Consider the following 27,818-nt stretch of genomic DNA (forward strand, 5'->3'; position numbering starts at 1 on the left):
CTGACATTCTTTCCAGTGCTTTATCTCAAATTATGCTGTCTCAAATTGTTTTTTTATCAGCCTCTTTGCAGTTTCTCTTCTTCATACAATCAACTACTTGGTTTTGTTTTCCCTCTCTTGTCTGCCTGATTATAAATACTATCCTAAAAAGCTCAACTAACAAATTTTACACAAAAAAATTAAAATAACTTCATGCCTTCAAAAGCAACCATCGGTGACTCTTTATATGGAACATCTTTAACCTAACAAAAACATTCTGAAAAATATGCAACTTTTATTAAAGAATGGATTAATAAAAAATTCCACCAATAACCTTATAAATATCATTGAAAGGTACTTTTAATTAAGCATGAAATCCTTCAGACAGTATGTACACACTGTTTATATTTACATGTGCATAAAATCTGCATTCTAATTTTTATGGCCTATTACTGGCCTATTTTTCCCGTAGTAATGCAAAGCTGTTTATTTGACATTTGCACTGGTAGCATGGGGGAATAAAAACTTTTTAAATTACTGATAGTTGGCTAACTGCATCTAAACGCCACTGTTCACTTAAATTGATTTTATTGTGTAACACATTTCAGAATTTGAACCGTGAAACTGTACTATAAATTCCGGTAACTAAGTTTAAGGTAGAGTTCCCCAATGGAAAATGTTCAAGAATTTTTTTTTAAATCAGGACCTGAAATTGAGGAGTGGAGAGTTGTTTCTTTAAAGAATAAACATCCTGATGCCCATTGCATGTTTGGAAACTGAGTTGCCATAACAGCTGACTAATGGATGGAATTTATTTGATTTCTGTGCCAAATCTTTATAAAGTTTTATTTTTGTTTCCCCAATATAGCAGCTCATCAGTTCAAAGTACTACCATCTATTTATTTTCAAATACTTTTATGCCTTTTCTATAAAAATGAATCTAAGTGACTTACTATAGCAATACACCAAAGACAACCATTCAAAAATACATATAAATATCTGCAATTAAAGATCATAAGAATCACCACCACACAACCGTCACTGATGCCAACTGATATCCATCCCAAATAGATTATAAGGTTTACACACCAATTAAAACTGGTATTTTTCTTTTTCTCTATAAAAATCTTTATAAATCTGATATCACAAAACTTTGGATTTGTTTTCCAGCTATAAAATAATCATTAATGACAAAAACACAAAGTACCAGAGTTACTTACAGATACCATCTAATAACTGCTTTAATACTTTAGCAAAAAGAACTTTTAAAAAAGCATGCCAAAGAGTACAAAATTCCCATACTTCTCAAAAACACAACTGAGCAATTAAAGCAGTTTCCTCAGTTTATAAAAACAACAGAAGATACAATTAGGTCTTTTCTTTTCCATCTAAAACATAGTACCAAACTTTAAAAAATTTAAAAACAATCTGGAGACAGATTGAAAGCTGATGTTTACTAAAACATGAGCCATAATGGCGCAGTGGTTAGAGTGCAGTACTGCAGGCTACTTCTGCTGATTGCCAGCTGTCAGCAGTTTGGCAGTTTAGCAGATCGAATCTCACTAGGCTCAAGGTTGACTCAGCCTTCCCTCCTTCCGAGGTGGGTAAAATGAGGACCCAGATTGTTGGGGGCAAGAGGCTGACTGTAAACCACTTAGAGAGGGCTGTAAAGCACTATGAAGCGGTATATAAGTCTAAGTGCTCTTGCTATTGCTATAGTAAAACAGAAATACTCCTATAGTGGGTTGAATCCAGATCACATTATTTGGAGAAATCCACAGAATCTAGCCATGACCCAAGTCTTGTTGATTTAAATGAGAATTCACTGCAACTTTGCCTGGACACATCCCAAAATAAATCTGATATTTGAGTACCAAATGGGGAAGCATGGAGAGTACTCTGAAAAAGTCAGTTATTTTATTTTAATGCTTGTATTGAACTTATGTGAAAAGGATAAAAAGTTGTCATTTATATTGCTTGCAAAGCCTAAAGTGGGATATTGTGTATCTTAAGGTAGCTGTTTCCATGGCTCATGGAAAGTCATAGGAGATGAAAAAATGCAGCTGTTCATTCCAACTTACTTCCTTTGGGAACTGCATGCAACTGAAATCACAGTAACATTATGGGGTCAGAATCGGACGGAGCCAGAGTCCAATTGCCTGCTTAGTGCAGAAATACAAATTACAGCCTAACCAATGTGTACCCAAAATTTCCTAATGGTGAGAGCAATCAACCAATGGAACAGCTTGCCTTCAGAAGTTGTGGGTGCTCCATTACTGGAGGCTTTCAGAAAGAGACTGGACAGCCACTTGTCTGGAATGGTACAGGGTCTCCTGCTTGAGCCGGAGAGTTAAGACCATTTACATTTAATGATAAAAATTTTAAATTCTGTTCCATTTCTTTGTGGTTCTACTGCGTGATATTCTATTACTTCCTGTCCCTTCTCTTAGCTCTTGTTCTCACTCCTTCTTCCTCTTGAAGTTCCCTTTCTTCCTCTTTGTCTCCTTCCTCTAAAACTTTTTCCTGTTCTTCCTGTCTTTGGGCCCCTTTAGTCCTCCGTTCCGGCTCCTCCCTGTTACTATTTGCTCCTTCTATACCCATCACTTCGTCATGTATTCTGTAAATTAAAACTCTTATTATTATTTGAAAGTCATACATAATTAATTGGACAGACCTCCAAGGTCCCTTCCAATTCTGTTATTCTATGTTCTATCCAAGAAAGAGCAGCACTTTCCTCTTTCTCAATCTGCTCTTACAACAGGAAGTTTTTCTTACTCTCAGCTAAAATCTTCCTTCCGGTAATTAAAATATATTACATTATATCTTGTCCCAAATTACAGGGAACAGGCCTTTACTTTCTTTGTGTGACAACCCTTAAGATATTTGAAGAGGGTGATTATGATTGCATTATGACTTTTTGCCACAAAGTTAAACATACCCAATTTCCACAAACTCTTCTTATAAGAGTCCAATTCTCTGAGCATCCACACTTAGGGCATATACTGTACCTTACATGAGGTGGCATCTGACTGGTGCAGACTAGAACGGAATGCAGCTATTGTTTTATAAGGAAACTAATACCAATATTTGATGCAATCTAAATTTGATTTTGCCCCTTGGAACATACAACTATTTGTAGGCCCTGCCATTCCTTAAGACAATGTTTGCCTTCCCCCTTCCAAAAAGGATTTCTCAGACCCCATCTGTAATTTTAGCATTCAAGAAGTGCTATCCATCTCTGAACTATAATATTAATTCAAACTATACACAATATGCAAAGACATACAGGAAGTTTTAAAAAACTTTCAACCATGCAACAGGTATTTTCCCTGCAGATTGGAAACAGGCTTGATTGTCCATTTAAAAACAACCCCAAATATAAACAAAAGTAGCTCATCTTGGATTTAAATTACCTTCCCAAATTAAAAAAGGGAAGGGAATTTTTTCCATCTGCTCATCCTGTTAAGCCTGACCAGTTTTATCCCTCCAGCAGAAAAGTCAAAACTGAAAACAGTGTGCAATTTCACAGGAATGCATACAGTAATTTAAGCACTCCTGGCTACCACCTTGTTCTTGGATGCTCCAACAACAAGCCTTGGAAGAGTTTCCTTTAAAAGCAGATATTTACTTAGAAAACTCTACACAACTTGGATCTAGAATATCTGAATAACCTTCCCACACAATTATAATCATTATTTTTATCCTACCTTTTTTAAATATATGTTTTGGTCATCTCAAGGCTGTGAGAATAGGTCTGCCTATTTTCCCCACAACAATCCTGTGAGGGGGGCTGAGTTGAGAAAGTAGGACAGGCCCAAAGTTACTCAGTCAGTTTTCATGCCTAAAGAAGACCCAAATCTCCCAGTCTTCTCATTTCTAGACCAGTATTTTAAATACTACACCAAAGTGGCTCTTAATTTTTAAAAACATTTAATATCCTTTATTGTTTGTATAAATTTGCCTTCAGAAATCATGGACGCTCCATCACTGGAGATTTTTAAAAGGAGACTAGACAGTCACTTAGAAGAGGGGGTCAAATTATTCTCCAAAGCACCAGAGGGCAGGACAAGAAACAAAGGATGGAAACTAATCAAGGAGAGAAGCAACCTGGAATTAAGGAGAAACTTCCCAATAGTGAAGATAATTAACCAGTGAAACAGAAGTTGCCTCCAGAAATTGTGGGCGCTCCACCACTGGTGGTTTTTAAGAAGAGACTAAACAGCCACTTATCTGAAATAGTATAGGTTCTGCTGCTTGATCAGGGGGCAGGATTAGAAGACCTTCCAGCTTTATTCTATTCTAAATGTAAATGTGATATAAACATAAGCATGTGCATAAAACGATTTGTAGTAAAATATTTTACAATCTTAGTAAGATAACTAGCTTCTTTTCCTACCTCAAAACAGTCAACTCTGATAGGAACAGAGGAACAGGCTATTTGGAGCTATTTGACCACAAAAGGATCACCACCAGATCAGACTTTCTCCTTCATTTACATCGGCCAAATCCATTTAGAAAGTGAGAGGAAATTCCAAATTTACTTTCGCATCACTCACCACTTTCACAATATTGGATACAATTGCTTTACTTGGAGACAGCAAAAAGAGGGGAACTACAGGCAGTCCTTAACTTACAACCATTTGTTTAGTGACCAAAGTTACAACAGCACTGAAAAAAGTGACGTAATTGTTTTTCACACTTACAACCATTGCAACATCCCCATGGTCATGTCATCAAAATTCAGACGCTTGGGACTGGCATGTATTATGACACTATGTATGATGGCATGTATTATGACCCACAGAATTGCCAAGAGTCTGATGCAATTGAATGGATAACATCTCATCATGACAGTTGCAGTGTTCCAGGGTCATGTGATCATCTTTTGAGACCTTCTGATGAGCAAAGTCAATTGGGAAGCCAGATTCACTTAACAACCATGTTATTAACTTAATAATTTCAGTAATTCACTTAATTATAGCAAGAAAGGTCATAAAATGAGGCAAAATTCATTTAGCAACTGTCTTCTTCACAATGGAAATTTTGGCCTCAATTGTTTTTTTAAGTCAAGCATTAAAAATATTTGTCTTCTGTTCTACCTCTGCTAGATATTTTTTTTATTTCTATCCCTTTATTATTTTTACAAATAATTCAAGACAATGGACATATTCCCATACAAACAGGAGGCTATTTTCCCTACAACGTCCCTGTGAGGTGGATCAGATTCTAAGTTTTAGTCTTCTCAATTGATTTTGTTTGCTTGTATTCCTCATTTTAGTTTTAAATGTATACAATGTTTTAGTATTTAATATTCTGTAAATTGCCTTGAGTTTGTGTTAAATGTTAAAAAACAATTGCATATTTTAAAATTTATGTTAACACCAAAGGAAGCAATAAAAATCAACGTCAGACATATGCTACAGAGAGAACAGAATACCTAATGTTGGCAAATGAGCAGGGGAAAAGAAAGATAGAGGGATGGCAGGGAAAATTTCATGTCTTAAAAAGTGCTTTTAATGTTGTTTTGAGTCATTTTCTCGTGCTTACCGAAGGAAAAAATGTATATCCCTGAGATATAAATTTGCTTTCTCCACAGGACCTTGAAGAGAGAGAAAAGGAGGAATGTTTTGCCATCTAAAACAGTCAGGTTTTAAAACTATTCCCTAATGAGCCCATCATCTCAGCCAATCAGAGCCAAGATTAACGAAGCCACTCAAAGAATGAATGAAAACAGATAAATGTTTTTATGCTTTACAACAGCTGGCTAAAAACAATGCTTGGGGATTTTTTTTAAAGACTCTTATTTCCAGACCAGCAAAATTCCACTTCTCTCTTCAAAGCACAAAGGCAAGGGGGAGGTGATAAACAGGGTCCATTCAAAGAAAATAGCCACCACTTTGTATACAAACTCCTGAAAGATCAAAGCACAGTTGAAGAATGAAAAAAGATCTTTATAGATACCTAGAGGCCCTCTGGCACCAGTACATCAAAAATCTCAAAAAGTCTCAGCAAGCACAATAGGTTTTCAACACATTATAATTGTTAATTATTAGATACTTGTTATCACAACTATCCTGTCTTCCCTTCCAGCCTCATCCCTATTTAAACCTACACCAAGCATCTAATATAGCATGCTGCAGCTATTGCTCTTCAGAAAGCTTTTACATTACCTCTGACTGAATGCTGATGTACAAATTTGACTTACCTTGTGGCTTATAAAGACCCAAACTCTGTACAAGAAAAAAAAAAGCCTTCCATCTGCACTAAAGACTTTTTAAATTAAGCATTCACTTTGCACTTCAGGCATTTGTTGTATTTCATGGAAACTAGCTAGCCTTGTAATAAATGAAAATATTAAGCGCTGTAACTGAATATATCCCCCCAAAAATCCTTTTATCATCACCAAACGTATGAATAATTAAGTAAAGGAAATTAATATTACAAAACACTTCAGTGCAACCCCAACAGGAAATTGAAACGCTAAGAATCTTATAACTACATCAAACGTTCTTTTCACAAAAGGGATATTGCTTTAAAAAGAAAAACTTCTTGAGAGGCTGCTAAGCGCCCAGAGATATTTAAACTATTTTCTCTCACGGGGGTCCCCATCCCTCCTCCAGCTGTCATCCCTGGGGCCCTTCAGAAGGAGTCTCCGTAGGAAAAAAGGAGCCGGCGAGATGCCCCCCTTTTACTCTCTCTCCTCTCGAGTAGGAGGGAATCCGCTTTCCTTCCGCCCCTTCTCGCCTTCCAGAGAGCTCGGAAAAGCTTGAACTTTCGGGAGGGAGGGAGGGACGGAGAGAAAGGGGGGGGAGAGCCGGGAAATGCGCGCAAGCCGGGAGAGGGAGAAGCCGAGGAAGCCCCGCTTTCTCCCCGCTTCCTTCCTTGCAACTCCGGCCCCAACTCCCGCGAACTGACATCGCCGCCCGCCCGCCCGTTGGATGGCGCCCCTCGCCGAGCGCGCCGCGTCCACACGACCCCAATTGGCGTCCCGCGCACACGCATCTTCCGAGGAAGAAAACCTTCACCCTCCCGCCCTCCGTCCGGCCCCGTCTGGCCAAAAGGAAAGGGAAACCCCTGGACGACAAGGCGCCCTCTCCGCTTCTTCCCGTCCCGAGCCCGAGAGACTTTCCCAGCCTTTCCCGGGGCAAAGCCGGCACGGGTCCCTGGGGCCGACGGGAGGGAGGGGGCGGCCGGCAGACAGGCAGGCAGGCAGGCAGGCAGGCTCGGGCGAGAGGGCTCCCCGCATCTGCGGCAGGACTTGGGCCCCGAGAGCCGGGGCAGAAAAGAAGTCCCGAGCTGGCTCCGCTCTCCGGCGGGGGACGGTCGCGGGGAGCCCCGTCCTGCCCGGAGGAGAGCAGCCCGGTCTTCCGCGGGGAAGGAAGCGGGAGCCCCGCAGCGGGACGAAGGCGGCCGGGGGCTCCGGGGGTCTTTTCTCCAGGCAGCCCGGGGGGAGGGCGCCCTCCTCAGTCCTCCCTGCCCCTCTCCCCTCCTCCGCGCTCCTGCCGACCCCGCCGCCTCAGAGGCGCCCCCGCCGCCGCCACCCCCGTGGGCCCCGCCGCCCCCCCGAAAGGGCCCGGGGCGGGGGCGGAGAGTGGCCGCGGAGGGAGGCGGGGGGGGCTCCCAACTGCGCCTTTACCTTTAGTTCCGCACTGTCCGCCATCTTGAATCGCGGGGCGCAAGCGCAGTGAACCCCGCCGGGAGATCGCCGCCCCCGCCCCCGCCCCGCGCCCGGCGTTTGAATCCGCGGCGCGCGCGCGGCAGCCATTTTGTCCGTCCCCTCAGGGCGGGACGCCGCTGCCCGGGAGGGGGAGCTTCCTCCTCAGGGGCGAGGCGGGGCCAGGGGGGCTGCTTGGAGGTGACGGCCGGGCGGGACGAGGCGAAACCCACCATCGCTCACCTGCCCTTTTCTTTGGCTGACGCTCTTTCGCGCCCCGGTTCTTACCGCGGGGGCATTCGCTTGAGAGGATGGCAGGTTCCGTGACGTCACGGCACCCCAGCCAATGGCCGCAGAGGGATGCTGTGAGCAACCTGGAGACGCTGGGCAGCCTCTGATGGGTTAAGGGGCTCGTCTGAATGACCTCAACGACCCCCTTCCCCCAATTATGACAAGGCTGCGCCTGAATACAGCCTTCTTCTGCCAGGCTTCCCCTCCTAGATGGAGAAAGAGTCAGGAGAACTGCAGGAAACTGGAGCAAGAAGTGAAGAGAAAGGACCAGGGGAAACATAATAGCAATCTTCCAATGTTTGAGGGGCTGCCACAGAGAGGAGGAGGTCAATCTGTTTTCCAAAGCACCTGAAGGCCAGACAAGGAACAATGGATGGAAAATGAACAAGGAGAGATTAAACCTGGAAATAAGGGGAAATTTTCTGACAGTGAGAACCGTCAACCAATGGAACAGAAATTGCCTTCAGAAGTTGTGGGAGCTTCATCACTGGAAGCTTTCAAGAAGAGACTGGACCGCCATTTGTCAGAAATGGTCGAGGGTCTCCTCCTTGGGCGGGGGGGGGGGTTTGGACTAGATGCTGCCTTCCAACGAGTGGTGGGTTCCTCCTGGTTCGCACCAGTTCTATAGAACTGGTAATAAAACGGGCGGGATGCTCCGCCCACTGACCCTGATGTCATCAGAACACAGAAGAGCGCGCGTGCGAGCAGCCTCGTTGCGAACCGGTAGTAAAGGTAAGTAGAACCCAGCCCTGCTTCCAACTCTGTTAATCTGTTAAAGAAACAGGTCGAGCTGGGTTGGCAGACCTTCTGGGGGGCATCATCTCCCCAACAGTGCTGTGGCCAGGAAGAAAAGGAGCAGAGGACTTTCCTTCAGGTAATTTAGTCTAAAGCTGGGTCAAAATTTAGTTTAGTCTTATTGTGTTGTCATTTCTTCATGCAAATAGAATTTCTATGTAATTGCAGCGGTGAGTTTTAATTCACTCTTTGTGATCAGAAATCTAAAATTGAAATGGGGACCCTCTCCTTGTTTGCCATTTGAACTACTACCATCTTCTGGCCTACCAAGAACATGGTAAATCGGGCTTCTTATTCCTTGCCTTTTTTAAAAAATAAAGTTTGATTTTTTTAAAAATCTCTTGCTAAAATGATTTTTCTCCAAAAGCGGGGAAAGGGTGCTGAAATCTCTAATCACACCATTATACATTACAGGGCCAAGAAGTTGCATTTTAAAAAATAATGTTTACCTTTTTGGAAGCGTATTTCTACGTATCATAAATCAGGCTTAGAGAGCAGCTGCCGGAGGGGCACTTCCTGGAAGATAACCTCTTGAAGCCATAAGTATTAAATAGATGACATCAAGAAAGTGGGACTAGGGTGCTTTTGAGAGATGGGGTTTGAGGCCATATATAGAACAGCCCCAAGATTTCCTAGGGAGCTTTCACAATTCTCCCTAATCTCTGACTTCAGGACCTCAAACAGGGTTGGCATCAGGACACTGAATTCTAGTCCTACCTTAGATGTAAAAGCCAGCTGGGTGACTTGGAGTTAGTCACTCTCCCTCAGCCCAACTAACCACATAGGATTGTTGTTATGGAGAAAAGTAGGAAGAGGAAAAAATATTAGTTATGTTTGGCACCTTGACTTATTTATAAAAATAAAAGTGGGATAAAAATAAGTACTGTATGTCCTCAGAATGTATTGGGGAGTTTGCATACTATGTATGCCCTATGTTAAAATGGTAAAGACAATATATTTTATAGCGATTCACCTGATAATTTCAGGCTGTTTCATTACTTCGTTGGGAATGAGATGTCAGGAACATCAGGGTGCCAAAAAGGGAACTGATATTTGTTAGAGCCCTTGTGCTATGGTAAAGTATAAATGAGGGCCACAGCAAGAAAAACCAAAAAGAGATCTTCAGACCTTAAGGATTTGTAATCTGCAAGGAAAACTGATCTATCAGAAAACAGAAATTTGCACAATTTGGGTATACAATGCAACCAGATGATGTGCTAGAAACAGGTGTTGATGGATAGGAGCAAAAAAGTCAAGGCATCTCTGCCCACAAGATCAGAGTGTCAGCCTGGCCATCATCGCTTTCCTTCAAGCTTGCTGCCAGCTGCCATGGAAACGGGAAGGGAGGGAGCAATGGGCATTTGGGAGGGGAAGCGTGCAGGAGGTCTGAGAGTGGAATTTCTGAGAACCGATAGGGAGGCTTGGACTCAGAGAGGCCAGCTTGGGTTGTTTAACATCTTCAAGGCCAACCGTCCTAGGAATGGCATGCACAAGGGCAGCACAGAGCTCCTGGACTGGACGAGAGACATTCCCAAAACATCTTCCTGGCCAATGATTGGACTCTGTCTGTCTGGCTACTGGGGGGTGGGCTTTGTGGTTATTTTCAATTTGTCTTTTCCACATGTGTTTGCTTCAGACCTTGCCTGACTTTTGCTGCATTCACTTCTTTCTTAGTAAAAGTACCTTTTCTCTGAATCTATGGAGTCAAGGGTTTTCTTTCCTAAGAATTGGTCAGAGGCAGCCCTAATACCCACCCCTTTTTTACATGCATGATTACATAGCTGCCCACTTTATTTTGCCCATGTGGGCTTTTTATCCTCAACTAGAAACAATTTTTGTCCTTTGCATATTGAACAAATTAATAGAAAGAAAGAAAACAACAGGTAAGGTGGATGGGGGGGAGGGGGCTCAAAGGGATTATTAGAATGTTCTTATAAAAGTTACCGGTACATATCATTACTAAACTTTTTGAACATTTGTCATCAAGAATCAGACCCAACTTGACATTCATTCACTCTCGAATACCGGCTGACAGTGTGACATTCTGACTCTATCCTTTTCAATGTATGGACCTAAAAGTCATGTAACTGTTACCCATTTATACCTGATTAGATTGCTGAATTAACATGTTGCTCTAAATCATAATATGGCTTGGTTTTGGCCTAGCATGCTATATGGAGCTGTGTGCTAATTTTTTTTAACTGGCTACAATTCAGCAAAACATGACTTGTAATTTGATCCCAACCACAGTATACCAGGACATTGTCCTGCAACATTCATATCATATAACTACCTAAGAATTTTTAGTTTAATTTTAGTTTCATTCATTTCAAATCAAATTGGGCTCTAATGAAGGTTGCTGATTTTCAGTTCAAGGGACAAAACTATTTAAATCAACATTAAATAATGGAAGAATGCCAAATGTAGATTTTTTTTAAGGCTGCTGTGGGCAGATCTCCTTTGGATTGTCAATTTTCTACAAACAGTTCGCATAAAGCAATTTTCTACAAACAGTTCGCATAATTGTTGCAGGAACACTGCTCCAAGCAGTGATTGGACAAAATAGATTGGACAAAAAATAATTTGTAAATCTCTATAAAAAAGGATTGCATAACTTCAGTTACCATATATATATAGGTCTTTGGTTATTCGGGTCTTCTCCCACGTAAAATTGGAAGTGTCTTGGCGACGTTTCGACGAAGTCTCATTCGTCATCTTCAGGCTGGTGTTCTCGGCTTCGTGCTTCCAGGAGCAATGGCAACATTGATTAGATTAGATCGCTTGTTGGTTGGTAGGTCTCCCACCTAGCAGTTAGAGCTTGCTAGGTGTTAGAAAGGAAAAAAGCCCAGAACCGAGTAGCTGTGATTCTACTGAGCTGGAACTACAAAAAAACCTTCTCCCACGTAAAATTGGAAGTGTCTTGCCGACGTTTCGACGAAGTCTCATTCGTCATCTTCAGGCTGGTGTTCTCGGCTTCGTGCTTAATATATATATATTAAGAATTGTCCTAAAGATGCGAGTTCCGGGTATAGTTGTAGAAGAAGCGATAGACATCACGATCTCCGGAACGTTTAAAAGTTTTAAACGTTCCGGAGATCATGATGTCTATCGCTTCTTCTACATACATACATACATACATACATACATACATACATACATATATATATATATATATATATACATATATTTGTTGTTGGACTATGATTGACAATGTTACTGTCCTATAGTTTCAGGAAATTTATTTTTAATTTCTGGAGATATTTCTAGAGCACCTGTATAGGTAGTCGTCAACTTAACCATTTGTTTAGTGACCAAAGTCACAGTGGCACTGAAAAAAAGTGACTTAATGACTGTTTTTCACACTTACGACCATTGCAGCATCCCTATAGTCATCTGATCAAAATTCAGAGGCTTGGCAACTAGCATGGTTGTAGTGTCCTGGGATCATGTGATCACCTTTTGGGACCTTCTGACAAGCAAAGTCAATGGGGAAGCCAAATTCACTTAACAACTGTTTGACTAACTTAACAACTGCAGTGATTCACTTAGCAACCGTGGCAAGAAAGGTCATAAAGTGGGTCCAAACTTACTTATAACAGCTTTCTTGATTAGCAATGGAGATTTTGTGATGAGTCAAGAACTACCTGTATGTCTCTAGATAGGGATATAAGGAGAACATCTTGGTAGCCATCACTAAGAGCCTAATAGAAAAGAGTCCATGAAGAGAGAAGGAAAAACTTACACCATAAGGCCATTAGCAACACCATCACCCTTGTTGAAGGAAGTTTGTACATAAAAATACCATGGATATGATTTCAAAAGAATTGCTTGGTCTACATGAGGTGTATCCAACCTTTTGACTTCCCTGGGATACATTGAGTGAAGAGGAATTGTCTTGGTCTTGGGCCACATATAAAATATATAATGTAGTTAATCTATATAAATATAATGAAAGACAGACAGTAGTTATTTATGGTAGATATCATTGGTATTAAATATTAATTCTACTTTTAAATTATGCTTTTAAAACATCTGTCATTCTTATCAGAAATCATCCTAACCATATCTATTTGCAGTTATGAGCCACTCTAACATTTATAATCTCAAGATCTGGTTCCCTAATAGCAATAGCACTTAGACTTATATACTGCTCCACGCTATATACAGCCCTCTCTAAGTGGTTTTACAGAATCAGCCTATTGCCCCCAACACTTTGGGTCTTCATTTTACCGACCTCGGAAGGATGGAAGGGTAAAAGCATAAAACCACAAATAACCTACTTACTAGGATTGCAATGCACTGAATCAACTGAGGTGTTTAAGAAAACACGTTTACCACTTTGCAATATGTAGGATTGTATTGTAGCTTTGCAATTTTCAGTGCAAAGTAGCCCTTCTGTGGCTAGCACAATCCTAGGGGACAGATCAGCAGTTGCTTTCACATTTTTAATAAGTGTTGTAGCCAATTAGATTTTGGGAAATAATAGTGATGGGTAAATATGTTTTCTTACAGATTTTTTTTCTTTCCGTTAATTAAAGCTTGGGATATGAATGTCATTTGTATAGTAAATACTAATTACTGTGATGCATTTAATTGTCACAGGTATTATATGTGTTAAATCTTCTTGTGTGGCCTTTCATCTTGACAGCTTAAGCTACGAGATGACAAGCGAAAAAAGGAACAATTTAACTGAAACCTCCCCTCCCAGCGACTAGAAATGTAAACTTGCAAGAAGGTTCATCTGCCTAAAAACAAAAGAAAAGCATTGAGGTTTTACAGCAAAAAAAATGCAAGGCAGCTTAAAACACGAATTTTAAAGAATAAGCTATCTAGTCACTTTTTAATTGCAATCCCATGCAAGCAAAACATCTCCAAAGGTTTATTAAGAAAGTCAACAACTAGTCACTGACCATAAACCTCTTTGTTTTATTAGGATACAATACACTAATCAATCAACGTATGCTAACATTTATAGCCTCTCTTCCCCAACCTTGTTTGGCAATGTTATTAATATAATATGAATCTCTATCCCTTAAGAGATGGGGAAAATATTAATTTACACATTTTCTTCAAAACAATTCAATGGATTAGCTGTAATACAGGAATTTAACCTAATATGATTGGTTGATAATTTATGCTTCTCCAGTAATAACATTAAAAGTAAGTACAATTTTCATCCTATATTTACTTGGAAGTCAATCCCTCTTACCTCCTGAAGTTGTTACTCCATCCAGAAGGATAGCTTCATTTGCCCTTAATGAAGTTTTCATGAAAGAAAATTCCTTCCATCTGGACTATAACATACAGCTGGAGAGAAGGTAAGAACTCCTCCCTCTATGTAAATTATAATTGTGCTCCAAGGATGCTAGAATGTCATGCATCTTATATTAGTTTAAGCCTGCTGGGGAAGGAGATAGCCACTGCAGGTGGTATGTTGTTGCATGAGCCATAATGCAAATGGGTCCACAGAGTGTGAATGTCTGTGTGAAGAGGCCACAGTGGCAGTTTGTCCATAGGAAATGGAGGGGGTCAAAAAAAAAGTTAAGATAGCAGATGCAACCACATGTCCAAAGCCTTCCACCTTTTTATGTGCATCATGCTGTTCGAATGTGACCGAGAAGAAGGAAGCCAATTGGACCAGGGAGAATGGAAATTCAAGCCAGCAAGAGACACTGGTCATAGAGACCTATTACATTTCTCCTCTATACATTCAGTTTGATTAGCCATTGTGGGAAACAGGATGCTGAGGTCAGATGAACGTGGCAGTGCTCTTCTAACATAGCTGCATACATCCTGAAGTTGGGCTTGAGTGACTCTGTTCACTGTGTGCAAACCTTCAAACATCAGAATAATTAAGAATAATCATGTGGCAATTAACTTTTTGTCACTTTCCCCAAGTTTAAAGATAACTTTGCATTCTCATATGCTTCCCACCCACTCACTCTGGATGGAGATATGCTTTGCCATTTTGGAAGGAGAATTTCACAATTGTTTCAGGAAATGATTACAAACATGAACTTATTAAACCCAAATATTCCTGGTTCACGTTTCCTTTGAAATGCCAACAGAACAGCAAAACATCACAAGATCAGAAAACTGCCGAAGGGGGATTAGTGACAGCAGTTAATTGAACCATATAATTAACGCTTCCTTTCAATGTGGCTAAGCTTTCTTTTTCCATAACATAAAAACTAGTCAGAGTCAAGTGTGAATTCATAACTAACTCCTGTTGTTTGTTTTGTGAGAGAGTGGATGGGATGTGGAGCAGATGAGAAGAGCCTTGGTAGTATGGTGGTTTAAAGCACCCTGTTATTAACACAGCTGCCTGCAATTTCTGCAGGTTCGAATCTCTCCAAGGCTCAAGGTTGACTCAGCCTTCCATCCTTTCTAAGGTAGGTGAAATGAGGACCCAGTTTGTGGGGGCAATAAGCTGACTTTGTATAAAATATACAAAAGTATGAAGGCTATTGCTTAACGCATTGTAAGCCGCCCTGAGTCTCCGGAGAAGGGCGGCATATAAATCAAATTAAAAAAAAAAAAAAAGATGAGTACAATGACAGATTTCCCTCTATCAGCTGAGACAGTGAACAGTGTTCAATGGAACTCTGGATTCAGGGAGGGAATCCAAAGAAAGTTCAAAATTAGTAGCATCCACAATTGCACAAATACAATTTTTGGGTAATTATTGCCATATAATTAGCAGTGCTGCCTTTTTCAATTTAGATCTTTTTCTGTTTCAGTTTTTATTGCATTTTCATGTGGTATTATGCCTTGCAGAAACATGAGAATATATATATTTGACAATTCTCAATGTTTAAGGAGGTTATAAATCAAGTCTGGGTCATTGTGTGCTGAATGTGTGTTCTGTGACCAAGAGAAGAATGTCTGGCTTATACCCAGATACTCTGTGATATTAGTAACTAAAATAATGAAGGCTTAAAATAGATGCTTACAGTGGCATTTTGCTTGTCTAATCAGTTTTGCTGTAATCAGCTTCTGCTGCTTTAATGGCATCTCCGGCTTTTACGTGATAGATTGGGTCAGCCACAGGACTCTGAGAAGAGGTGAGTCCATAAGTGGATGTTTGTGTAATTAAATGCGAGACAGAGTAGCAAACTCTGATTAGTAGATTTAGAAGCTGCCTTATCAAGGAGCATAGAAGCAGTTTCACACAATGTTGTAGGAGCATAAACAGGATGGGTTCAAAAACTCAAGATGGCCAAAGCTTGAGATCAAACCCTTTTCTACATGCATTACAAATCACATAAAAACTGGGGTGGGGCTCTGATTGCATGACCAAGGCCGCCATCTTGATTTTTTACAAAAACACCCTTCTCTTGGACACCCTTGCTTTGGTATAAGTGAACATTCAGTTCAGGGTTTGAATTGTTCATGAATAATTGGCCTTACGTGGCCAGGGGATTAACATTTGGTATCTAAAATTTCAAATGGAATTACATGGAATAGCTAAGATATCCCCACAGACTGTATATAGAGTTCCTGAGGGAAAGAGGGATAACCAGAGTGGATAGCACCCCCATTTATCTGTGTGGTAGAAAAGGCAAAGGATGAAATAAAATAATGTAACACAAGTAGCAGTTTGACTTTTCTCATTCTCAGGACTCCGGGTTCTCTTCAGGTCTTATAAATCTTTCACTTTTGCTTCATTTTTTTAAAAAAAATATGAAGTACTAAAACCAGACAAGCAGGTTAATTGGGGTTGAATTCTCGATAAAAATGTATTCAGGCACCCAAAGCAACCAGATAATAAGCACAAATAATTAAAACAGAATTATTATTCTGAGTAAAATCCATGGAAAAAGAGCATCCATAATGCTAAAAGATTAATAAATGCCTTCACTACAAAATTGGACATCAAATAGTTGTTGCATTTTGGCCTCCTAGCTTGAGATCATCCCAGAATGTCACCATCCTGCTAGGCCCTGAAACCAACAGTAAATCAGTTCTGATGCAAATGCCCATATCAATGTTTCCTTCTACAGAGCCATGATCACCCACCACAAGGGAAACCTGGTGTGAGAGAGATGTTCTGCAGTCATTGCATCTATATTTCATATAATCCCCTTAATTAAGTCATAGCATTCAAATAGGCACTCTTAAAAAATCAATAGAATACCCAACTTGAAAAGAATTGAGGTTTTCACTGGAATCAGCACAGTAGGCTGGTGAAGCAGAAGCACCCACTGGAGGTCTAAAGTTAAAATGAAATGGTCTGTAATAGTTTCTCAGAATGAGATTAAGATACATACTAGATCTCGATTGATACTGGAAATTTCACAGTGGCTTAATAAATGGCAGCTAGAAAGTCGAAGGCATGGTCTCCATCTGATTGGATGGGAGACCATATCTTCAACTTCAAACTGTTCATTTCTAATATCCAGTCTGAGACCTTTGCGTGATAAGCTCTTAAAAGTCTGGATTTGAATCTCTTCATGCTCAATCATTTAGCACCAGCCATATATCTATTGTGCATGGAGTGGTGTGGTGGCCTAGAAGTGGAGCTCTCACCTCACAATCAGGAGGCTGTGAGTTTGATCCTAGGTAGAGGCAGATATTTCTCTCTCTGGGCACAATGAGAATATATCTGCCAAACAAAACTCTGCATTGACGACAGGAAGGGCATCCGGCCAGTAAACACTCTGCTAGCTCCATTCAGTTGCCCAAACTCCACCTTGCAAGGAATTATGGGGTCGTTAAAAGATGATATTATCAGTCATGTTTGTCATTCTGAATTATAGTTGCCATGCTGCCTTTGTTTCCCCTTTGCCAGGCTCCTGGTCTTTAACAACTGTGTGGCAGGCAGTTCAGCCTGGAGTAACTGTAACTTTTGAATCGCAGAACTACTTCACACTGCTCTGCCTTAAGATCAAGTAAAGAAATGCTGTGTGCACTTCTTTGAACTTCTTCACAAAGGCTATACTTAAATAAGTGAAATAAAAGGAGGCAGAGAGATGCTTTGCCTACAGACTGGGTTCTACACTTTTTTTAACAGCACACTTGCTAAGATAATAGGTCTTAACAATTCCCAGCAAAAGATTGTGTTCTCAGCTCAGCCAAAATTCCATATGACTTAGAGCATGGAGGGAAGTTTAACCATTGCTTTTATTTTTTTTATCCTCAAGTTCTCTAAAAATATGAATCCAGCACTTTTTTCCAACCTCCTGTAATCTTCACTTTCCTTCAGAAATGCTGCTTTGCCTCTCCTTTTGTCTCTAGATACAGAACGAGTCACATTCTTCATTCCACTTGCTCATCTACACCTCCCTGCCCCCTGTTTTTTAGAAAGGAAAGTTTTAGAAAATGTTGAGACAAGTTTACACTGGCAACAAAGCAGTAGAGATGAGAACAATGAGGGAAACAACATGCAGTGTCGTAGCAATAGACCAGTTTGTTTTCACCAGCAACCAGCATACAAGCCATCTCCAAAACTTGAAATTTATCTTCATGGTGTGGGCATATATAAATAGTAAATTGTCGTACCACAGCTTAGATTCTGCCTCCAATTCAAATGTATTTTCTTATACTTCAGTGGAATTCAGTTTCCTCCTTGAAAGGAAGAATAATAACAAGAATAATAACAAACTACACCTCTATTATCAGCAATTTCTTGATTTTTTAAAAAAAATCTGAACTCTTTATGCTTGGTTTCTCTGTATTTTATTTTATGGTTCTTGTAGTAGACCTGACAGTTATTCTCAACAGTGATTGGAAGCATGGTTGATATAAATGTGTGTTTGTGCAATGTAGTAGCAAAAGCAAAAAGTACACTCATCCTTACCTCTCACATGAAAATATAATTCTTTCAAATCATTATTGATTTTCACATTCAGTTTCACAGAACTGCTACAGTGCTCACTAGAAGAATGTGCCCATATTTCTCATGGGACAGATGAGAAATATTAATAGTTGAAGATTATTCCTGTTGACCATAATTTCCCCTAAATGTAAACTGTTTATTTTAAGAGATGTAGGTGTATGAATCAGAAAATCCAAATTGTGCTCTGCACAGTTAGTTGTACATCCTGTCACTAAATTCATAGCAAACCTCACTGTATGGTTTACCACTTCTGAGTTTAGAGCTGAGGACGGTGGTTACTTTACAAAACTGAAATTGTTATAATGGGACATCATTGTAGGGTGCCCACTCTTTCCTACCATCTTTAAATATAAATTTTGCTTTGTAGTTGCTTTAAATATTTGCTAAATGAGATCAGAAACAACAAAAAGATAAATAAAACAAGTTTAGGCATTCGAGCAAGATACTGCCAAAAACTATTAGTCCTTCCAACTTGGAATATACCCAATATCTAATAACAGTGAAGATGGAAAATAAATCTCTTAAAATCAGACTTCTTAGTTACTGCTCTGCAGTGTGCAGAGCAGTATCTGTTCTCGCAGAGCCTAAATATTGAGCTGTTTGCTCCAACAGACTGCTAAACTAAAAAGCATTTTGTCCTTGGATAGGATGATAATCTTGGAACCAATATGAACCTGAAATTTGTAAGGAACTAATAACTCCTATGCTGAGAAGCACTAGGGTTACCAATTCACTGTGAGAGAGGAAGGTAAATGGAGACCAACTTGATGAGAAATAGTGACCTTTCACACACACAGCTGAAATGTAAGATTTTTCCATGATTTGGGGTCTGATTTAAGAGTACAAGTGTGTTCAGGACAATCTGTCCCTCAAACAAATATACTGTAGGTAAATAGTTGTCAGTTAATTATACACTGTCAGTTAATTACAGCATGCTTATCAGTACTCTGCTGTTACAGAACATAATGTTATATTCTTATCCTATAAAACAAATTACTAGGAACTGATAACCAAGAAAAATATTTTTCCTCTGGCAAAGTTTTACTCATTGGCTTTAAGAAGCCATAATACCTGAAATACTATGGTGAGGTTATATATTAAAAAAGAGGGATACATCATTGATCTGAATTCCATGTGAAAATTACAAAGAGTTTTGTGATACATTAAAGATTAACAGATGTATTACATCATAAATGTTTTGAGAACTAAGTTATATGGAAGATTGTATAAGCAGTAGGATCAAAGGGAAAATAAATGCACTATTTCAGTGGTCATTCGTAAAGCAGGATTAATAGCAATAGCAATAGCACTTAAACTTATATACAGCTTCATAGTGTTTTACAGCCCTCTCTAAGTGGTTTACAGACTTAGCATATTTCCCCCAACAATCTGGGTCTTCATTTTACCAACCTTGGAAAGATGGAAGGCTGAGTCAGCCTTGAGCCAGTCAGGATCAAACTGCTGGCAGTTGGCAGAATTAGCTTGCAATACTGCATTCTAACTACTATGCCACCATGGCTCTTTATATGATATAATAATATCATATAAACATTGTGCTATAAATCCATAGTGTGATTAAAAGCCATTATTCTGATTCAAGACAAAAGCTGAATCAGAGGTAACCATAGCTTGAAAATTGTAACTCGGTGTCTTATAATGGGATCTTCCTTTAAAGGTTTTTTGACTGTAGAGGTTCTTCATTTATTGCTCTTCTTGATGTAGCATTTACATCTGTTTATTCTTTTGCATAGTAACCAACCTGAAATGAAATTTATCATCTGAGGTAATTTCTTTCATTTCTGAACTGACTGGGAAAAAAAGAGTTTTTTCAGTTAGTCAGTCAGTTTGCAAATTATTGATTTTATCAACAGGATTTATTTATCACCTCAATTAACTAGGTCCCTAGGCAATGAACAACATCCAAAATTAATAAGGCACTTTAATATCAATATGTAATAATAATACTACAGCATAATATAATTTTAGAAAGCTATGCCAATGTAACCACGCTGTTCAATTCCCAAAGCCTAGCTTTTATGAGGTTCCAGAAGGCTCTCGGGGCCTTTGGAGCAGTGGTGAAATGTAAAATTTGTTACTACCGGTTCTGTGGGAGTGGCTTGGTGGGGGGGTAATGTGACTGGGTGTCAGCCTCATGATGCTTGCTTGCTTTCGGCTACCATTGTAACGGGAGGGGGGAGGCATTGTAGGTATTTGGGAGGGGGGGAAGTGAGCTGGTGGAGATGTCTCGGAAAAGGGAGGAAAATTCTCACTGTCTTTTTAGCAGCTGCAGAGAGAGCTGATAACTGTCAAGGTCACCCGTCCCGGCAGACCAGATAGATGGGGCCGCCAAAAGAAGTACCCCACATGACACCTTGGGGAGATGTGGATTGGACGTTCAACCTGGGTCTGTGGGGGGAGAGATTTGGGGGATGCTTTCAATATGTAATTTTCACACCTATCGCCTCAGACTTTGCTTTTCTTTCACTGCATTCAGTTCATACTCAGTAAAAGTACTTTTCTTTACCAACATGGAGCTGGGGTTTTCCTTTCTTGAATTTTGAACGGAGCCAAGCCTGACATTAGGTGGGCGTGGCCATCTTTTTTTTTTACTTTTACTTTTAAAAGCAGGAAGTAATGATACCCGGGCGGATGGGCGGAGCCTCGCACCACCATTGTTACCGGTTCTCCAAACCACCTGCCACAATCGCTACCGGATCGCCCGATCCGGTCTGAACCGGAAGCATTTCACCCCCGCTTTAGAGCCATTGTCACCTGAGATGACAGGTATTTCTAAAGAAGAGGAGCTAAGGGAGTTTGTATTATGGCTAAAACAGCTTTAAGAATGCCCACTTTGTGACTATCCCTATGTTATTTACTGTCTCCAAAGTACATGTGTACATAAACAGGCAGAAACCTGCAACTGGCTTTTCATCTCTGCAGGGAAGGTGCACAGCAGAGGCATCTGGCAGAAGGTCGGAAAGATAAACAATGCATGTAAAAAGGAGCAAGGCTTTAATTGCAAGGTTGTAGCCTCCATCCTGAATTTTTATTACCCCTCCCTCTCATGGATGTTCCTGCTGCAAAGTGCAGTTCTTGTAGCTGGTGGCTTTAGAACGGAAGGGAGAAGAACCACTTTCAGGGCTTTCTTGTTGAAAAGTCTGTGACTGAGCTCCAGAGCCAGAGAAGATTCAGGTGGGCAAAGGTGGCCATTCTTGCTCAGCTTTTGTATATCTTTCATCTTTGCATTCTGAAAGCTCACTTGCTGAAATACTCTGGATTATTTGATCTCTTGAGCACAGCTTTAGTTTCTTGGACACTTGCTCAGCAAGAAGGGTTTTCCCCCCACCTCTTCACTCAATGGAGGGCAGAAGGAAGCTTCCCAGAATTTTGAAAAATAGTATTGATTTTTCATTTATTTCCTAATGTAAGAATTTAACACTTTTTTTTTCCAGCTGGGATTTCCAACAGTTCGAGTGCCCAACTAGTCAAGGGGCCACCTTCCTGCAGGCTGCTTCATGTGGGCTCCGTCATCCCATTGGCAGTTTGGAATACCTTCTAACTGTGCAACTATTGGCCACTTTGGCTTGTTTCATTTCGACACTTCAGCAGTTTGCATTTCCATTTGCATTATTCTGCTCAGTAAAGGCATCCATGAGTCAAACTCAAATGATGGATAAAGCCACGCTGGGTTTTTGGCAATGATCAAGTAAAAGTTTGCCATTGCTTTCTTTGGGGATTGGTTTTTTTTTTCTTTTAGTTTCTCAGATTATGCACAGCCCTCAGATTTCCCAGAAATCTCTTGTGCAACATTGCCTACTTGCTTGGTCAGGTGCTGCAATCTGCTAAAATATTATAATAGCCGTGTTCCAATAAAAGTTGAGCTCAAGAACTGCATGTCCTAAGTTGAGCTTCTTCAGATATTATTGCTGCTCTAATAACTATGTGTGCCAGGTTGCACATGCATTTTGTGTGAGCTGGAGTGGGTCGGATATTCTAGCCTTTGGAAGCATCATAAACAGTTCTGGTCTCTTATATTTCAACTGCATTAGGTATCCAGGAGTATCCCAGCATTTTCCCCAACCAATGTGTCAAAGTAGCATCCCCTGATTTTCCAAAGGCAAACATTCTAGTACACCTCTGAGAGTACAATTGATCTGGTACCAGAACAACCTCTGAGTCCTATTTTGCAGTGTGTGATCAAAGGGAGGTAGGAGGTCATGCCGCAGAGCAGCCTCTGACCTCAGAAGGTTATCGAGCGTGACAGAGAACATCAGCTGTGGTCTGCAGGACAAAGCAGGGAAATAAGCCACTCTGAAAGAAGAACTGTTGGGGGTAAGATGAAAGAGGGTAGAAATGTGAAATCGGAGTTGAGAGGACAACAGGGAACATTGGTATCGTGGTTAATCAACCCAATAGTTGGATGAGGGTCACTAATCTGGCAATAAAGCCAAAATGGAAAATAATTTTATCACCAGGTTTTTAGAATTTAAAATATTCATCATCCCATTGCTTTAGAATGTTTGCAACACTTGTCTAGATGCCAGGAAAGGATGAATATCTCCATTCCCATTCCTTTCAGGTACTCGGACAATATAAAGTATGTACTGTAATGTTATAAATACAAAAGATAACAATCCACTACCTTTCTTTATATTTAGGATATGTTTAAGGATGGGCAAAAATAACAAGTTCTGAACAAAAATAAAAGTACAGAGTCCGTTGGCAACTAAATAAAGTAACATGGTGTAATAGAAGAGCTAAGGTGCCTAATTACGTTTTATTACTTTCTGTCTCCAGAGGACTGCAAAAACCTTGGCCAGAGAGCTCCTGCTGGGCTGCTAGAGAGCAAAGGCAGAATTCCGTGCTTATGAGAACACGCTTAGAGAGCAATCCCCAAGACTTGGATACAAAGAAGGATTTCTGCTGATCATTTATGTTTTGCCAAGAAACAGTGAGTGCTGTGCAGATAAAAAGAAGGAAAGGAATGGCCAGCCCTTTCGTTGGGAAGAATTGCACAGTTGTCTCAAGCAACAGATGCTGGGAAACGACTCCAAAGCCTCTGAGCTAGCTGTCTTTCTTCAAATGCACTGGGGAAAGCTGTTCCTATTGTCAAAGAAAGAGATTCAACAGCAAATCCAGTTGCCTTTTGCCACAAAACACGAAGCCTCATTTTGTATTTCACCTCAAAAAAACAAAATGTCTTCTGATCTTTGAAGAGAAAAATCGAAGGGAGATTGTAAAAAAAAAATAATGTCAAATAGTCAGAAAGAAACATCAGCCTCTCTGGAGGCAACAATGAGCAATCTGGAAGGCAGTTTGGATGTGAACCATAGCCAAACCAGAACCCATTCTGAAGAGGAATGGCTAAGACTGAAAGAGAATTCTGATGACCAGTGGGGATCAGTCTGCCTCTCTCTCTTGGCTGGAGGGCATCCAGAGGTTTCAACCCCTCTGTTCCATTAATGATAATCAGCATGCCAAAAGCATCGGGCTACATTATGTTCCACTTCAGTTTCTGCCAGTGATGCAGCAGGAAGTCAAACCCTGGTACAGAGGTCCTCAAACTTGGCAGCTTTAAGACTTGTGGACTTCAACTCCCAGAATTCTCCAGCCAGCATAGCTGAAGTCCACAAGTCTTAAAGCTGCCAAGTTTGAGGACCCCTGGTTTAGAAGGTCCATGGCTCTGTATGGAATGGGTAGTGGAGACTTTTGTTGATATCATAGTTGCCAAATGGATACCATTTGAAACTGTTCCAGTCCATATCCACATCTCACATGGGCTCAAGAACCAGAGATTTTGAGCAATTTTTGATGTTTTTTTAAATCTGGGGACAGTGACTAATTATCCCCATTGTTGTAGTTTTTCAGAGCATGTACAGAATTCCCTCTTCCCCATCTCCCCTGCCCCTCTCCCCCACACACACATCCATGGCTCTGAAAGAAACTATACCGAGTGGAGATTTTGTCTTCTAACAAATGCACCTCAGCCTCTCTCTCAGAAATTCACTCTGCTGGAATTAAATTTCAAATTACAAGAACTAATTAATCAAGAGGCCGTTTTATTTTTATTTTTCATTAAGGGTGAAATATTGAGGTCTTCTAAAAGAGTCCAACATATCCTTTCCTTGATTAAAAATGTTAGCCTCTACCTCCCAGGCTAGAAATTTCAAAGCAGCTGCTAATTTGGCCTCCTAAGGGAAACTTGGCAAGAATTGCTGGTCTGGAATTTTTATTAGGGAGGTTTAATTATTATGTGCTTTTTTTCCCTCTCCCACCCTTTGGATGAGAAATATTGCCAAGCCCCAACTGTGACACTGAATGGCCTCATAAATTCACAGTGAAATGTACAGCTTCGGACTCTGGAGATGGCTGAACTACGTAGTTGAACTGCTACATCAACAGGTCAGCTCCAGTAAAGAGGACTCTTCCTTCCACTAGGAGTGTGCTTGGGGTTCCCCACATAATTTGGTGTTTAGCCTAGGCTTCACATTTCTTACACAGTGACTCTAAAGCAAAACTCCAGTCAGCTGCGAGGTGAAATCAAAAGGACAGATGAGAGTCCAGCCTGAAAAACAGCACTTTGAAGCAGCCAAATGGTTCAAACATTGACCACTGTTTCCCTCTCTCTAAATAAGGAAATACAGCTTCATTAGTTTCTGGCAGAAATCAAGAGTGCAGCTAAAGATTGTTCCACAAGGCTAGAATGTTAAACTCCAAGCCAGTAGCTGGCATTTTGACGTTTTGTTGCTGAACTGCAATTCCCAGCCCTATTCTCACACGGGGGCCCTGGTGGTGCAGTATTGCAGACAGAATGCAGTATTGCAGATAAACTCTGCCCACAGCTTGGAGTTCAATCCTGATGGGGCTCAAAGTTGAGTCGGCCTTCCATCCTTCCAAGGTCCATAAAATGTAAGCAACAGATTGTTGCTTACATTGTAAACTGCTCAGAGAGTTCTATAAAGAGCTATGGGGCGGTATATAAGCCTAAATGCTAATGTTATTGTAAGGACCCGCCCCAGCTGTCCCCTCAGGAAAGCATGACTCCTGAAACAGTTAGTTATGAAAAGGAACTTTTACTGAGAGAAAGTGATTGCAGAGAATTCAGGCGGAATCTGAAGTTCCCACTCAAAGCGTTAACCTATTGTTCCCCATTCAAACCCCACCCCTCTTCACCAGTCCACCGGCAGCCAATACAGTTCCACATAGGTGTTTTGAGAACTCCGAGACGTTAGCTTGATAGAAATTCATCTGCAGGGCGCAGGCTGGAACCAGCTGGGAGGAAGCCCATCTGTCTTCAAGATAGCCCCTCTCCCTAAATCCCACGCAGTTACAGCAAAAGTTACAGCATGTAGAGAATGCAGCCCAATAACCTCCGCCTCCCCACATCAGAATGGCAGTGTCCCAGCAGAGGACCTGACATGCTTCCCCCCCTTAAAAGAAGGATGGCTTATACCTATAACACATAACATAATAAATAGGAAAGAAAAAGAAAATATTTAGTTTCATTTAGGTTTGTCAGGGTATTAGTTGTGAAACTGTTTGATTAATTTAGGGGCTCTAACATGGTGGTGGTTAACCAATTCATTTTGGGCAGAGGAAAATCTTTCCATGCCATCAGGTATTTGAGGGTCCCTTGATGTTTACGGGAGTCCAAAATTTCCTTAACTTCAAAATGTTCATCTCTTTCTATCATGAAGGGTTGAGGAACAGGCAGAGGAGCTGGCCTCAGGGGAAAAGACACCTCAGGTTTCAATAGACTACAGTGAAAAACAGGTTGGACCTTAAGGAGGGACTTGGGTAGGTCTAACGCTACTGCAACAGGGTAAATAATGCGTTTAATCAGGAAAGGTCCAACAAACCTGGGTCCTAACTTCTTAGAAGGTTGCAATGACTGTAAGTATTGTGTGGAAAGATATACTCATACCCCCATATTAATCTTCTTTGACTCAATTCTTTTATTGTCCAGTTGACATTTATAGGCCTCTTGAGCTTCAGTGAGTGCTTTATGTATAACCGACCAGGTATTCTACAGCTGGCCAATCCAGTATTTCAGTAAGGGGATTACTGGGTCCTGGGTGGGTAACTTGGGCATAGGCTTGAAATCTTGACCCGATGCAACTCGAAAAGGGGTGAAAGCAGTACTGCTACGTACAGAATTGCTGTAAGTCATTTCTGCAAACGGTAAAAGGTCCGTCCAGTTGTCTTGTTGATAGTTTATGAAACATCTAAGGTACTGTTCCAGAACTGAGTTCACTTGTTCACACCCTCCATTTGTTTGCGAATGATGACTAGAACTAAATCCCTGGTCAGTAGCCAATAGGTCCAAAAAGGCCCTCTAGAATCCCACTATCAGATATGATGTGCTGGGGTGCTTCATGTAGCCGATAGATGTGATTTAAAACAGCTTAGCAAGTCCCCGTGCCGTGGGTGTTTATTGGCAAGGGACAAAGTTCACTTGTTTTGAAAAAGATCTGTCACCACCCAGATTATGATATTCCCTGCGCTTTCAGGGATTTCTACAATAAAGTCCATAGAGATCCTCTCCAGGGTGCTGACAGCTCGGCTACAATCTGAAGTAGCCCCGGTGTTCTCCCCTGTCTCCATTTAGCAGATGCACAAAGGGCAATATAGCTTTCAATGTCTTTTTGAAGGGAGGGCCATTAGAATTGCCGTTTTATTAAATGCAATGTCTTTATGAATCTGAAATGTCCTGCTGCTTTTGAATCGTGGCGTGTGTTCATAATCTGGAGCCTTTGGCTCTTTGGCTCAAGGCGGAGGCTACATTGTGCCTAACTGGCAGCTTTTCTTTCTGCTGTGCTCTGGTGGTTACTTGGGCTGCCACTTGATGCAACAGGAGTGCTGGTTTGATTATCTCTGCTTTGGAACAATTGTATGGTGACATCCGCGATAGTGCTGGCTGTCAGTCATAGGAAGAGATAGTGGGGAAGGCAGGCTTTGATGCAGTTCAAGGCAACTGTCAGGTTTCAATGTCATCTCAAATAAATTGCACTCCCAAACAATTAATCTTTGCTGAAATATTCCATTTATTGAGTACACCTGCCTTGGATTGGAGCTGAACATCAGCAGTTGGCCATCTGAGCTCCCAGAACTAGATGTAACTCGTTGAGCACCTCCTAATCAGAGTTGCCATTATTAGCATCCTAGTTTCCTGCTATCTGGAGGATGAAAGAAACAAAAACAGTAAAATAAGCTTAGGAAAGCTTAAAACAAAAACAAAATCTCTGCTTTTTTGCCCCATAA

The 27,818-nt window shown here is 40.8% G+C and overlaps 1 protein-coding gene and 1 long non-coding RNA gene across 8 annotated transcripts in view; one reads left to right on the plus strand and one right to left on the minus strand.

Moving 5' to 3' along the window:
• The window catches only part of PIAS1 (protein inhibitor of activated STAT 1), a 73,793-nt gene extending 65,813 nt beyond the window's left edge, over nt 1–7,980 (minus strand). For 2 of the 7 annotated variants that reach the window (XM_060694748.2, XM_034435482.3), the window contains exon 1: nt 7,616–7,759. In XM_060694748.2, the coding sequence (XP_060550731.2) occupies nt 7,616–7,744 (129 nt within the window). In that variant the 5' untranslated portion in view covers nt 7,745–7,759. Of the gene's footprint in view, nt 1–5,526; nt 6,730–7,615; nt 7,760–7,876 lie in introns of those variants that run through there. The other 5 variants (XM_087877917.1, XM_087877914.1, XM_087877912.1 and 2 more) reach the window with 4 other exon arrangements.
• On the plus strand, nt 7,653–27,256 carry LOC117676186 (uncharacterized). The gene is made up of 2 exons (XR_004594366.3): nt 7,653–8,656; nt 23,355–27,256. It is a non-coding gene; the product is annotated as an uncharacterized LOC117676186 (long non-coding RNA).
• Nucleotides 27,257–27,818: the final 562 nt, after the last annotated feature.

This window comes from Pantherophis guttatus, chromosome 13 (assembly GCF_059756535.1).
Source record: "Pantherophis guttatus breed Tessera chromosome 13, ASM5975653v1, whole genome shotgun sequence".
NCBI classification, from domain to species: domain Eukaryota; kingdom Metazoa; phylum Chordata; class Lepidosauria; order Squamata; family Colubridae; genus Pantherophis; species Pantherophis guttatus.